Source organism: Xiphias gladius, chromosome 2 (assembly GCF_016859285.1).
Source record: "Xiphias gladius isolate SHS-SW01 ecotype Sanya breed wild chromosome 2, ASM1685928v1, whole genome shotgun sequence".
Lineage (NCBI taxonomy): Eukaryota > Metazoa > Chordata > Actinopteri > Istiophoriformes > Xiphiidae > Xiphias > Xiphias gladius.
In genome coordinates this window covers 5347978-5363514 of record NC_053401.1, presented here as the reverse complement: position 1 = coordinate 5363514, position 15537 = coordinate 5347978, and the positions used below count along the sequence as shown (strand labels likewise).

Below are 15537 nucleotides of genomic sequence, written 5' to 3'. Positions count from 1 at the left end.
TCATCAGCTGGCCTCGCCACAATTGGAGGCTCTGCAGTTCTGCAACGGATAACCCGCCAGGTGGGCTGGGCAGCACAAGATGGCTGCAAGAGCAACTTAATACACTCCCTTTCTGTCAACCCTCTCCTATTGCTGTCAATTCTTTCTCTCTAGATTAAAGCCAGTCCTCTGCACAGTTTGCCCTGCCACGCTCTCCAAAAAAAAAAAGACCATGATACATGACGTTTCATCCTATATGGGAAACTCACACCTAATTCCAGTCAAGTATCTAGCATTTTAATATTGCCTGGCTTTTGGACAATTGAACATGCCCGACGGAAATTAACTCCAGACATTTTACAGGTTGTTTGGGTCCTCTGGGAAATACGGCATACATATTATCTGTCAAGCAGCACTTTATTTCAATAATATCCCAACCACTAAGTGGTTCACACTACTTGCTGCTGCCCCTCGCTCCAACGTGCACGGTATTTTGGTTGGAAATAACTGTGGGAATAAGATACAAGGCTGTTTTCTAAGCGTAGAAATTTTACTTAGAACAATGATTTTACTGTGCTAAAAGCAGTAGTATTTAGCCTTTTGTCCTAAAGCACAGAGTATATTTTCAGTCCCACCCTCCTACCCCTCAGTTTGTCAAGTTCTAATTGTAGCACTTGTCAGTCATTATGATGAGCTGTGCGCTTGCAACTGGCACGTGTAACACCAACACTCTGTAAGTTGCTTTGACTTCTAAGATGCTACCAGTAGCATCTTAAAAAAACGGAGCAGTATTATCTATCAGCATATTTGGGAAATTACGCAAACACTCTTGTCTTCCTCCACAATCCTCAACCTGTTTTTACAGAGCGGATTAAATATTGTTTTTATCACTTATTTTGTCCAGTGTTAAGACCAGAGGCTGAATGTCGCAGCAATGTTTACTTTCTCTACGACACGTTACCACCCATTTCACTCGGAACTGTCCACACCTCCACAGAGTACAAAGTGACCCAGGTGAGTTGGTGCCACGGTCTTGAGCTAGCAGTTCATTAGCACACCTCACTTTAGAAGTTTTATCTATATACAGTATGTTATTCAGAAACATAAAAACATCCTGCGTGGCAAGGCACAACAAATGCTTTCAATGCTGATGTCGGTGACCCTGAGCAAATACTGTGGCGAGCTGACACTTGCTATGCTGCATCTAAAAAAAAACATTATGTGGCTTATTAGCTTGCACCCCAACATTTGAAAGTGCGTACTTAGCCGATCTTGGATAGTGCGGGGTGCTTGGCAGTCTGTAGTGACAGCCGAGCCAGCTCTGCCTATTTAGCGGGCCTGAAATCTCAGCAGCCATTGAGATAAAGAAGGAGTGACTGGCGTGGACCAGCTAGAGCCAGAAAGCCCCCACCCATAAATTATGGTCATTTTGTGCAAAGGGACAGAGCGATATTACAATTCACATTGTTAAACTACCAGCTCAGAATGACTCTGAATGGAGTTTTTCTTGATGTTTTCTTTCTAGTTGGAGGAGTGGCATGTGTGACAGGGCTAGGCGGGGTGATAATCAGATTGTTGAGTACTGTGTGTTGTGGTTTCCAATGTAGTTTTGACTTATTCCACATTGACACTTGAGGATTGTGAGAGATGTTGTTGTACCTGTGGCTGCTGCCGTTATTGGCTCTCATGTCTGTGCTCTCTCCTTACCACCTGCTGAGGCTCCCAAGAGTGCATGATTGGCCCAGACTCCCTCCCCCAGAGCTCATCCTGCAGGGTGCTAATGGGCTGTAGTGTGATATTTAGCATCGAGGCCATGGATGTTTAGCCTTGGCTTCATCACCCGCTGAGTACCCTAGAGTACCCATGTGTGTGTTGTGTGTGTGTGCGGGTGCGACGATGGGGGTATTTCTTGAAACAAGAGGGCGTGCATGGATGTGGACACACACAACACACAAGGCACGTCATTGTTTTGTTTTTGGCTCTCTTTAGGGAAACATAGTGAAGGGGTATATTCAGTGTCACGCTGTATAGATGTGTGTTTGCATGCACGAGCATTTTGCATGTGTGCTTGTGTGTGTGCTCATGCTGATAAAGGATGAGTAGCCTTGAAGAGCCACAATGAGAGAGACAAATGAAATGCACTTTTTCTGTGCGTGGGCAAGCACCTAGGAGAGCGTTTCAAGGACTCCTTCTTGATCAAAAGCGATGTCTGCTGCCGTGTTTGGCTCTCTGTAAGAATGAGCGAAAATACGGTGTTGGTTCTGTAAATGTCAGGGTACAGAAAAATACTGCCTCTGCATGTGTATGAGAAAAGACACAGTAGCGAAGACAGAGAAAAACAAGAATGGTTGAACTGAATTAAATAGAGAGGAGTCACGACTTTAACCCTATTTTAACAACATCAGGGATCGTGTCTAGTTACCCGTTATTCCTAAATCCTTGTACTGTATAAAGTCATGCTAATTGGGGTATAGTGAAAATGAAAATGCACATTTTGATATATTTGGTATTTGAAATCTGTCCCCTAATAAATATAAATCAGGAGTCAAAGGGATTCAAAAAAACAACAAACAAAGTTTGCCTCTTCAAACCGGTGAGACGAGCAGAAAAAAGTTTGCATAAACAGAGATTACAGAAATGTCTTAATCAGAATAACCAGAATGTTATACCTTTGGCAGAAAATGGTGTGTTAATGTAGGATCTGATCAGTCACATTGAGAAGCTAATTCCAAAAGTACGTTTTCAGGGCCTTAGAACTGAAAAATGAGCGGTAGGTGCTAATTTAAGTGCTGGCTTTGGGTGTCGAGGAGTAGTCTGAAAACGTGAAATTTACTGGATTTTTGCATTAATTTAAAATCACTAGATTATCCAAGAAAAACATTCCCATCTGGTTATTTAATCAGAGCGTCCTAGTATCCTAGTGGTCAGGACGCATGCTGTCCCCACGTTGAGCTGGGGACCTCTGTTGCATCACATATTCCTTCTCTTTGTCCCTGTGTTTCCTGTCACACTCAGCTATCCAGTCAAAACTAAGAATGTTGTGACAGTTCATTTCCATACTGCCTACTACTGCCTCTCCAATCACATAGTTAAAAGTACTTGGTAAAGTATTCTAATAATGGGAGCATCATATTTGGCAGATCCTGAAAAGACAGCAGATGGTACAAAGGAGTTATATTTGTCCTTTGTCTTGCCAGCAGCTTTCCTGTCGGTTTCAGCTGTAGAAAAATGCTGACAGCCTCCTTCAGACAATTCAGTGGAGCCCACAGCCTCCCCAAAAAAATTTGATTCAGAGGGAGATTTTATAAACCTGGCACAATCTGCTACTACTAGGGGAGTGCAATTTGTTGTAGTCGGGGGGTACAGAGCCAGCAACTCGTTCCAAGTTTCCACGTCAATAATTATTGAAATAAGATCAGTAAGAAAATAAACTGCACATGCATATTCCTTCCCAGCTGCCCCAGAATCTAAGCAGCAAGGAAGTGAATAGGAGATAAGGTTAATGTTGTGCTTGAGCTGCATACAAAAACCTTTAAAAACATTTTCTTTCCTCACCAGCTTACGAACAGTGGCGCAAAAGTTGGCACTGCCGTCCTTGAGCCTTTTTGAAGTTGTAATACGTTGAATATTTCTTCATCAGAATCTTTTTTGCTCGTAGTTGCAAATCCTTGACAGGCTTTTCTCCATGAATGGATCAAAAGGCAGAGGGGTGTTAATAACCCATGCCTAATTGAAAGGGAAAGCACGCAGAAGATAGTCCCACCTGTTCTTTTGATGATAGATGTGTCTTCCCATTGAGGTTTAATAATGTGCGTATGATTAATACCTTCAAACAGGCTCAGAGTGAATACAGTACAGGACACTTTCAATCGTGGAAATAGAACATAAATGTCACCCCAACATTATTTTTTTGTGAAGAATTTGAAGTGTTGAAAAAAAAAAAAAAGCAATAGTTGTACAAGGTGTAAAAGTATTGTGTTTGTGTGTGTTTGCAACAGCTCTGCAGGACCGGGATCTGAGGAGGAGGTGGGTGGGAATAGTAGGCAACGACACAACCGTCATGGCAGAGATGGAGGAGCTGCAGCACAGGGAAGTCTGGAGAAAAGGATGGAGGAGCTGGAGAGGGTACGTCTAGGGACTCTGCTGTTCATATTACTGCTGGGTTACAGTGGCCAGTAATAAAATGTGAACCTCTTCCACAAACACAAGCCAGCTTGCTTCATGTATTAAAGGAATAGTTTGGCATTTAGGGAAATACGGTTATCGACTTTCTTGCCAAGAGTTGGATGAGAAGTACAATACAGTTCTCATAGCGATTAGCTTGACCTACTATCACCCCTAAAGCTCATGTATTTACATGTTACATCTTGTTAGTTTAATTGTGCTCAAACCGAAATGTTTGGAGTTTGAGTTTAGACCTGTGGCGAGATATAATGTGTTAATCACGGTGCTTTAGCGGTGCCAGTGGGCTTTTTTTTTTTTTTTTATTTTGAGCCATGCCAACTGTTTACCCTTACTTCCTCTCTTTATGCTAGGCTAAGCTAACCGCCTCCTGGTTCCAGCTCCGTACTTAACACGCAGACCTGAGAGTAGAATTGATCTTCTCATCCAACTCTCGGCAAGACAGTGAGGAATTTCCCAAAATGTCAAACCAGTCCCTTAATGGCGCGTCTATCGTTATATAACTCACACGAGTTCGTTGTCTACTATGTGTGTACCAAATAAAGGTTAAGGGTAAGTTAATATCAGCCTTTAAAACATACAGATTTTCATTTTTGCTGATAAAAAGGTTAGTAAAGGTAGACATCTGCTCCGAGACTGGAGTGGTTCCTCTCATCATATCCAGATGAGTCAGAATACACGTTGGCAGGTTTTATCTCAGCCTCCCTGCTGTGAAAAGGTCAGTGCCTGTTGTTCTTGGAAATGCGACAACATATGGAGCAGGACTCAAAAGTCTTAATGGAACATCTTGCCAACAGTTACTCTTCCTGCAGCTACTTTAAATTTGGTCTGTGACCACAAGGAAATGAGGACCAAATAAAGTTATGTTTTAGATTCTGTTCAGTTTTTGTTTTCATTCATCCTCCTTCTGCTTCTTTTTGAGTTTTTTCTTTTTCTTTTAGATTTAGTTCCTCTCCTTAGTTAAAAACTAGATAGAAAATGGGCAAATAGTTATTTTTTTTGGTCAGGTAGGGAATGACATGGGGACATACAGTAGGCTGTAGTCCAAATTCCCCATAACCATCCCCCCTTCCTGAAAAATACACCACCCAAAAAGTCTGTCAAAGCTTCTTCGACCCCCGCCCCCCCCCTTTTATAAATGAATTTAACTGTTCAATTATATGTTCTGTCAACTTAATCTACACAATTTTGTAAATTTTACACAATGTAAATGATGTTTCAAAACCTTTTCCAGATTGCCATGATATCTTCCCAATGGAGAAATACAAATTTTCTTCTTTTATTATTATTATTTTATTTTTTGAATAAAACAGTCAAATTTAAGAATATAGACTAAATATGAGTCAGCCTTAAGAAATCACCATGTAAGAAACAATACTTAAGACCTTACCTCAGTGTCCTCAGTGGTAGCTACTGCCTAAACATCGATGATTTCTTCTTCTAATGTGCTCTCTTGTGGCTTTTACTCATTATTACTCGAGTTACAGCCTGGAAAATGGATACATGAATTCTGATGGAGTATCAGTCAGAAAGAGCAAATCCTAAGCTGTGGGTTTTCCTTCTTCTACTTCCCCCGGTGTAACTAAAGCTAAATTGACCTCACCGTGGAAATGTAAAATCACAGAGGTTAGCATCAACTTTTTGATCGAGATCCTATCAACTTTTCACTGCTCCCTGAGTTTTATAAAGATCCATCCAAAACTGTTTTAGCCAACTTCTATCAGCAGCACCTTGTTAAGATTCATTTCCCCTTTTAGTCCTTTGAGCAGCAGCCCAGGTCCTGATTTTCTGGCTGGAAACTGCGGCTCAGCACTGGCAGAAATTCTCCTCAGCGTTGTTGAAGAGATGACCTTTTACATTGCAGATATGTCTTCTCCTCCTACACCGCTCCCATCAGACACTCAACCTCTCACTGCTGCCACTGTAGAAACTCAAATCGGAATCAAATGTCACTTGGGTGGCTTTCGAAAAAAGGTTTTTAAAGTAAGTAGCGATGTGACCTCAGTGGCTTCAGTGAGAGGTGTTTCTCCGGGTCAGATGAAATCATATTTTTGAAATCATATTTCAAACACTTATTTTGTGCTCATTGTTTATTTCACTTTCATACAGGGGGAGGTGTGTACGATTCAGGTCTGTTTCTGCTGGCAGGTAAATCTCTGGGACTCAAGGCTCTCTAAAGCCAAATAGTATCCAACCTCAACTCAGGTTGGGAAGAGAGTCATGGGGCCAGGTCAGAGATTTAATCTGCATTAATGTATTGGTGTGAAAGGAGTGCAAGAGATGTTTGTTCAGGTGTCTTCGAGATGGAATTCTATAAGACTTCAAAGCTGCAGATACCTATATTACCTTTAAAAGTTAGGATGAATAGTGGTGGAACACTGCTGAGCATATTTTTATTGGCTACTTTATGCTTTGTGCCTTCTACTGCAATTGTCCAGTTGGTCTCTTTGGAAACAATTTCATGTTTATCTGCAACAGTAAGAAAGTGAAACTAAGAAAAATAAAAATCCTAATCTGATCTTCATTTCCAAAGACAAACGGCAGCTTAAACATTTGTGCACGTTAACCTCCCGTGTTTATCGCGTACACACGATTTCTCTGTCTCTCTCAGTAGGGAAAACTATCCGTTTATTTCAATGTAATTATGAGGAGGCGGACAGGAACTCTTTGGCTTTTACCCAAGTACCATTCAAAAGAAATACGAAAGTCCTATATCAGAATAACTATTTATGCATCGGTTACTGACAGTCTGCGTTGATTTGTTATTGCAGATTGGTTATTTTGAAGAACATTGAATTAGATTACACTGAATAAGTGTCACGTCATAAAAAGTGAATACTTTTTATTGACGGAGTCTTTTAAAACCAGATGTTTTTGGAAGGAAAATGTGCTTTCAATAAAGTCGTCTTTTAAGATGTAGCTCAGCGTGGCAACAGATCAGTACACAGGCCTGAATATTCTCAACTGTTGAATTCAGCTGTTTGCTGTCGTAGTTTAGCTGCACAGCAGTTGAGATAAATTCGCTTAACATTCACTTGAAATGGGCCGATTGCACTTGAAATGTTTAGAGGTTTTCTGATGAATAAATATCCTAATTGTGGCAGAAGTTAAGTTGGCCTACAGACCAATATTCAACCCTTTTCCATGCGCCTTTTTCCATTTCTGCCGCTTATCAGAGTTGGGGTCCAGTTGGTAGCAGGCTTAGCAAAGTAGCCAAAACACCCTTCAGTGTACTGCTTCTTCCATCCTCTCCTGGGTAATCTCAAAGCCTTCCAAGCCAGATGGGGATATATTATATAATCCTTCCGGCATATTCTATTCTTCCCAGCTGGTTGTACCTCCACGTTCAGGTGTTCAGGAGGCCTCCTAATCAGATGGCCAAACCGCCTTAACTGGGTCCTCTTAATACGATGGAACAGCAATTCTACTATGAGCTACTTTCAGATGCCCAAGCTCCTTAAAGCACTTGTATCCATCAAACAAGGTCCTTGGTGGATCATCAAACAGCATTGATATGACATACATACCTTTCTAACTTTAGGACTGGGAGAGCTGCCTCTGACAAACTTTTACACAGGGGTTGGCCAGATTTGCGGTTGTGTGTGAGTAGGCAGGATTTGAACTTTAATGCTTGACACAACTGCTTCTGTATTTTTTTGTGCATATAACAGAGCGCAACAACATGAACGATGTTGAGGAGAGACTGTCCTATCTCCTATCTCCATTTGTACAATTCGTTCCTCTCCATGACAGTGGGCTTTTTGCCCTGCCATCGAGTCTGGCCTTTCAGAACATGTATAAACACTTGCCTTTAGCTGTGGTCAGATGACAATTAATACGAACTAGATTATTTTCAAGAACACCCCAGCCTTTACCCTCTCATTAGGGGTGAACCCCAGCCGTGAAGAAAACTGCTTTTATCTGTGATCTGATTCTTTCAGTCACTACCTAGAGCTCATGACCATAGGTGAGGGTGTGAACATATATCAACAGGTAAAACGAGAGCATAGCCTTCATGCTTCACTTCCTCTTCCCAATAGTCTGGTACAATGCCCACATTATTGCAGATGACAAGACCCGAGATACTTGAACTGCTTTGCCTAGGGCAACAGCCGACCCATACCGACTCCAACCAATGCCAAGGTATTTAATCTTTTTAAAAGTTAATTTTGAGTTTTTCCTTGCAGGCAGCAATGCTCCAGTGCAAGTGTTTTGGATCTGACAATTACCATTTCTCATAAACTTGGAGGCTATTGCAGAGCAGGTTTTAGTCCCATAGCAATGTGTATGAACCCAAATACAAATTTCATGCCCCGATCTCGTCTGCTGTTGATTTATCGTTCACGTAATCATGTGGGTAATTTTTGTGTGTGTTGCTGTAGGAGCTGGCCAGAGAGCGTCAGGAGAACGCCAGGTTGCTGAAGGCCCACCAGGACAAAGACGACCTCATCGGGAAGCTGAAGGAGGAAATTGACTTGCTGAACAGAGTGAGTCCAGCCTACGTCATGTTCTGCTCTGATGTCTGATACTTTGAGCGATCTTTTGTGTTTTCATGTGTGGGTGACTTGTGGGGGTTGTAAATCATCATCTGGCATTTTAGTGGAGTTGTGAATAATAGTTATGTGTTTTTCTACAATGATTTTCTTGCAGTCCATTAGGATTTGGAAATCAATAAACCTTTATTTTTTTACACATATGTTGAATTATAACAATATATATTTTGCTTACAGGCACAGTGAGTGCAATGTGCATCTTAAACACTACACAAAAACTCACCAGTGGTTTGGTGACATTTGAGCTCAAAAGTTACTGGACAGTCTAGAAGGTGACATTTATGTCTTATTGATTAGCCCACCAAAAGCAAATTTGCTGCCTGGTGAATGACAACGTGATTGTACGTGTCAAGAAATTGAGAAAGACTATTTTTGAGTTTTTGTCATCTTAAATTTGAGGGTATTTTCATTCATATTGGACAAACACTTAAGGAACTGCAGTCCTGTTGTGGTCCTCATCTTAGAGGGTTTGGACAAATAGTTTTATAGAACAATGGCAAAAACAAAGAGATCAATAAGAAATAAATTGTGCAGTGGCAGCTGAAAGCACCAGAAATACCGTCTTCAACTTTTAAACACCCAGTTTCTTTCTTTTTATATATTTTGATGTAACTCACCAAGGTTAAATCTATCACTCTGCGTTTTAATTTACCCTCACGAAATATGAAGACTGAGTACAAGTTAACAGTAGTCTGAGTTCTGCCTTCAGAGTTCTAAAACTCTCCAGTTAAAACTTTCAAAGCGAATTTTACCATCATACTCCCTTTTGTCATTTCACATCAGTAAAGTAGAGACACAGGCCAAATTAAATGACGAAATTACAGCCCCGCCATCTTCAGCCAATCAGTGCGGTATTGTCAGTCTACCTCTGGTTTAAGAAAATGATTACTATCAGCCTCCATTTAGAAGAATGGCTTTATTTCACAATTCAGTTTCCTCCAAAAATATGAGTTTTGAAATTAACTCCGCATGAGTGTGTTGAGCTTGTTGATTACAGATGAATCTTTATCAATGAATTAATCAACAATCGAGCCAAATTATTCTTCAACTGTGGACTGATGTGTTTCACCACTGTACTCCAAAGGTCATACTTCAATGTTTCCACTGTTTCCACACTCCCATTGTTGTTATACAATTAATTATTGCGACTGAATTTTTAGTCTGTAGGCAATGTTTTGCGCATGATTGTCGGAGTTCCAACTCATTTAAACGGACAGAACTGTTTATGCAGTGTTGATTATAAGCCTTGAACTACTGGTAAAGGTCATGTCTGCTCTCTGCCTCCATAATTTAGAATTCTAACCTGCCATGATATTTTATATCAAAGATTTTATACCTTCTACTATCTCTCATAAAGCAGACTTAATAGTACAGCCAATTTTCAGCAAACTAAGGTCGGTAGTTAATCTGATTTAAATTATTTTCCTATAATTTATATACTTACTTCATTTAAATGTATTTAATTGTTCAATCTGGGTGTACACAGTCTGAACTTATGATGCAGGTACATTTGATGAATTTTAGTGTTCAAGTGACAAATCCGCTTTAGCTTTTCCAATCACTTTGCCAGTGTGAAAACACTACAAACAAAAAAACGGCTTAGAATCAGTATGTAGTATGGAAATGGGACAAGGATATTGTAATTGGTGCTGCCGTAACTTCTGCCTCATGTTAATGCCAGAATGCTATTGGACATGGAGGTCAGCATATGTAGGGTCAAAGTTCAGTTTAGTCAAACGTTGAGTACAAAACTTGGTTGAAAACCAAGGCAGTTGGCTCTGCTGTGGCAAGAAAAAATGTATCTCTGAAGAGGAGAAATCCCAAGTCCTCCATCCGGAAAATCAGTTAAGACAATGGTAATGCCTACAGGAGTGGTGATAAACTGCGTTACTTCATGATTATAATCACAAGTGCTTTTGAGGAACCTTGTAGCCATCAGACTCTGAGTGTTTTACACTGTCATGAACCCACTGGCAGGGGTCATGTGTGTTTTTAAGTTTGGTTTGGCCTCACTGGTCTGGGTCCTGTTTTGTCTTCACACTATGGTCAGGGTTGAGAGGTCAGGGGACGCTCAGGTTAGCTGATGTCTCTTGATAATCACCAGCTGGAGTGAAACCTCCCTGAATCCTCTGAACCCTCATCCCCTTTTCACCCCAGGCTGTCAACAGGGCCTCCTCAAATCGCAGCCTTAGCCCGTGTTTTCTGGGTCACCGAGACTGGTGGTAAAATACTGTTTTTTTGGCATCTCTGAAGGAAAACACGGCGGGTGGGGATAGATCTGAAAGACTTTGATGTCTCGGATATTCAGAGAAAACAGATCTTAGCTCTCCCCTGCAGAGCCAATCACATCTAAACAAGAGATCAAGCTCTGCCAAAAATTACAATGCTCAGTGATGTGTTTTCAGCAACAAGTCGAATGAATGTTGTTTGGTTATTATCTGGAAACTTTTGTCATTATGATACACACTCAACAATCAATCTACAAACACAGAATGCAATATTGCCGGAGGCATCATGCTGATAGCGTCACGTGGACAAAAAGCTGGTCATAAGAGAACGATTTTATGTAAGGACGGTCAACTTGTTGATAGCCATCAGAAATGTCCCTGTGAGAGGCTTCCGCGAGGCCTGATGGGAAAGCAGGAGATAACAGCTGATCCAGTCTGGCATCTCTGCAGAGAATGATTGAACCCTCAGTCACTGTAGAAGTTTATTTGGGAGAGAAAGAAAAGATAAAGCTCAGCTACTGGAGCTGTGTCTTCCCTCTTGATATGCTTTGAAGAGAGAAATCCTGTATTGTAAAGACTTGAAAGCACGTGCAGCTGTGCCATACATGTTGATGCAATCCTCCATCTAATGACACAGCAAGTTGTACATTTAGAATTTTCAAAGGTTATACCTGTATGAATTACCTTTTTGTTTTTTGTTTTGTTTTTTGGGGGGTTTTTTTTGGCCACTTTGGGGCAACAGAAACAAGTTGTTAATATTAATGTTGATATGGCAAACTTGTTAGCAAGCAGTTATTTACACAACTAACAGATATGGAGCAATTGGGTTGGTCGTCGTGTTTTCTGGCCCTCTGGCGAATATAAGGCCAGTATTCGGTTTCTTTTAGCTCTGGTTCTGGTCACCACCAACTCCTGAGGGAAATGCATTCTTCACCTGACTCTTTAGCTGCTATATGATCCACTATGTTTACCAGCCGCTAACTGTGTCTCTCTGTCATTTGGTACTGAGCAGGTACTGAGCTTTTTTACTTAAAGTAGATGCCTGCCGTGACTTAAAACGAATTTATGAGTAGGTAAGAGTGAGTCGAAAAACAAAAATTGTGGGCCAGACGGCTAAACAATGAGCTTAAACTCGCTATAAAGCTCCGCTAAGCCGAGCTGACCTGCAGATTTGGGTGATAATTCTCTGTAGCTTCAACCCCTTTCACATTATCACATTTTTTTTCACACTGCTCTTATAAAAATAGAGACCCTTTAAAGAAACATACGAGAGTTCATTTTGTAGATAAAGCCAATGCTGATCTGAAACATTCATTGTTATCACTCTTGCTCTGCAGCAAAGACAACAGTCTGTGTAGAAACCCGTGACCTCCTTACTTTGACTTTCCTCAGAGTGCGATGAAGTTTAATCCAAACACCCATGCAATCATGACCAGTGATGGAAGAAACCGAAAATGAGGGGTGCCACTTTAATGAGACAGCGCTTTTGCAACTCGGAGCCTTTCTCATTTGCTACTAATTGAAGCTGTTAACGTCTAATTTGTGGCTCTCAAGGCAGCCGGGCTAGAGGGGGAAAGCTGGCAGCAAGTAATGCCTGCTTTAACTCTCAGACTAATACTTCACAACCTGACCAGGCCCCTCAAAGGTATAGAAGTGTCTTGAATATTCACGCAATTAAATTCTTCCAGAAAGTGATAACCCCCGAGATGTTTGTTTTGCCCTCTTGCAGGACCTGGATGACATTGAAGATGAGAATGAGCAACTCAAACAGGAGAACAAGACTCTGCTGAAGGTGGTGGGTCAGCTGACGAGGTAGAACCGCTGTGTACGGCCCGGGCCAAACACAAACAACCCAGCCTCTGTGTTCTCTCCCTTCTCCCAACCTCCTGCCCCGGATCAAGTCCACCATCATGGCCTTTTATCTGTTTGATTCTGTCTCTCTGTCTGTGAAACTGTAAAGTAGTCTTCCTCAGAGCCTCACAGTCTTAAAATATATCCCCGAGGAGGATTTCTTCAATTAGTTGTGAAAGCTAATAACTAGGGGCTAACGTTCTCCTGTCCTGACAGTCCTATGGGAGTTGTCTGTCATCGTATACATATTTAATGTAAATGTATTGTATATAGGCCATTTCGATCTGTTCATTATTTTGATTTTTGATAAGGTCTTAAAAGCAAAAGTCAAATGAATGTATGTGCTGCAAAAACAAGCGCACACAAAGTCTTTTCAAACTTGTTTAGAGGCTAAAAAAGCAGTCTCAGTTTAGACTTTTCAATATCTGTGCACACAGCAGTCTCCCAGGTAAATTGAATAAGATCTCCAGGGTTGCAGTGTTTGAATTGTGTCTGAGGACAGTGCAGAGCTGCTGTCTAGTAACACTTAGACCAAATTCAACATAATTACTGCTACAGTACCATCATCCAAAGTGGACATAGCGCCTTGCAGTGCATGTGAGATTTTTTTTTTGTTAATTCTTTAAAAAAAAAAAAGAAAAAGAAAAAAATAGTTCAAGCCTGGTGCTTTTTTTAATGAACCTTAGTGCCAGATTTACCATCTTCCAATAATTTCTGTGTACATTTGAATCCCACTGGGACATCTACAAACCTGAATGAAGAAAATCATATTTGAAATATTTCAGATTTAAATGATAAAGTTGGCACAAGCAAGACTTTATATCAGTAATATGCTTTACGCATTTTAATATTAGCATCTGAGTATTATACGTGTGAGGGATGAAATGTTTTAAGGTGAAACCCCTTGTCTAGTATATATGTGGATTCTTTTTTTAAAAAGCATTTTGCTCTTGTTTACAAGTTATGATAGTTTAGCTGCTCTGTTTATAGCATCTAAGATGTGTGGAGTGAGCTACAGTGCATTTTTTTTGTATGATAACCAAATGAACTGAAGGAACATACTATTTGAAATGCATCTCTTTTGTTTACTCAAGGGAACAGGTTTGGCTGGTAGAGGCATTTTACTTTTCTGTATTTAGATCATTTTATTCCACCGAAGAGCTGTTCAGTGAGCTTCCGCACTCTGGCAAATAATCTATAGGTTTTAAACAGTCCATAGACAACTCTGCTTCCACATAAACTCCCATATTTTGGGGGTACAGAGCAACCCCTCGCAGACAGAACATCACAGACCCAACTGTCTTTCCATTACATTATGCATGTACAGAAGATTAAGTCATATAATAAAAGTTTGATTATTTCTCTCCTCAGCTGAGTCGCTTGTGATCATTAAGACTACTTTGATGTGATGATACCAGGACACTGAGTCAGTAATGCAATGTGACGGTTGGGGGGGGGGGGGGGCTCAGTTCCTGCACCCAGTGTTCAGCGCACACACACACACACGCACGCACATGATGATTCAATGTGCCAATCACCAACCTGACTGCAACTGGGACATGAAACCTCCACTCACCCGACAGAACCTCTGTTATACTACTGAAACACACTAATTCCCCCCACCTAGTGACAGAGTGAGGAGGGACGCATCCATATTACCCACCATATCAGGACTGATGTCAACCAAATTTCCAGATAATGGCTTCGTTGAGTTGAACGAAAGTGCTGGAGGCTCTCTTCCCGTAATCCCTATTAGCATTTTTATGGAAAGTTGTAGCGTTTGTCGTTTGGAGCAGTCACCGAGGGTAACGACTATTCATATCTGCCTCTACTCTAAAGATTAGAAATGATCAGAATCATTTCTGTCTTATCATCACTCAGTAAATTATTGCTTTTCGCTGCATGTGAACATCGTTTGTCAGCAACGATCTTTGTGAAGGTTGAATCACAGTTATGAAAGAGCATTTGAAAGCTGCCAATTCATGCTGGGAAATAAAACTAATGTTTTAATTTACGGGGATATAATTTCCTATTAGTTTCCTGAGAAGTTTCCTGAAAAGAACAATCTAGTGCCACAGCACTGAGAGACAAAGTTTTGAGACGGTTATTTTTTTAGTTTTTAGTTTTAGTTAAATGAGTTTGTAAGCAGTTGTTAGTTCATTAAAAAGCGTTTCAAATACAACAGAAAATATAAATGAATTTCTAACTCAATAAACCATATATGAAAAATCCTAACACTTTTAGAGACTTGTTTTGGTTTTTTTTTCGCAATGGGATGACCTCAACCCATGACCTTGGCCCCTCAAAATCATGGCTACAAAGTCGACAAACAGAACTGCTGCTCGTATGAATCCTTTTTAGTTGTTTATTGCTGCCTGCGCACATCTGGGCTCCTGATGAGTATGATATCCTGTAGAGGGTATGTGTTCGTGTCACTTTTCGATGTGGCGCAACCCTCCTCGTTGTCACTTACTGGCGAAACAAATCTGTTACAGCTACAAGAAATGGGGCAAAACAATGTTGGATGCGATAAAGGGTTATTCTTAAAAAGTAAAAGCCAACAAAATTAAAAATCATTTATGGCCAGAGGGGAGGACGTAACCAGACTTCTGCATATGCTGATGTTACCTGCATACCTGCTATATGATATCATGGGTGTTCTGATGCCTAACTTTAGAAGAGAAAAGGTTTATAAAGTGTGATCAACCTTTGTGAGAGCTGCGAAGGATTTAACTGGATGCCAT

The 15537-nt window shown here is 40.7% G+C and overlaps 1 protein-coding gene across 2 annotated transcripts in view; it reads left to right on the top strand.

Moving 5' to 3' along the window:
* pawr (PRKC, apoptosis, WT1, regulator) overlaps positions 1–14163 on the top strand; it is a 67160-nt gene extending 52997 nt beyond the window's left edge. For both annotated transcript variants that reach the window (XM_040149316.1, XM_040149306.1), the window contains 3 exons: positions 3978–4104; positions 8544–8648; positions 12672–14163. In XM_040149316.1, the coding sequence (XP_040005250.1) occupies positions 3978–4104; positions 8544–8648; positions 12672–12758 (319 nt within the window). In that variant the 3' untranslated portion in view covers positions 12759–14163. The remainder of the gene's footprint in view (positions 1–3977; positions 4105–8543; positions 8649–12671) is intronic.
* The last annotated feature ends 1374 nt before the right edge of the window (positions 14164–15537 follow it).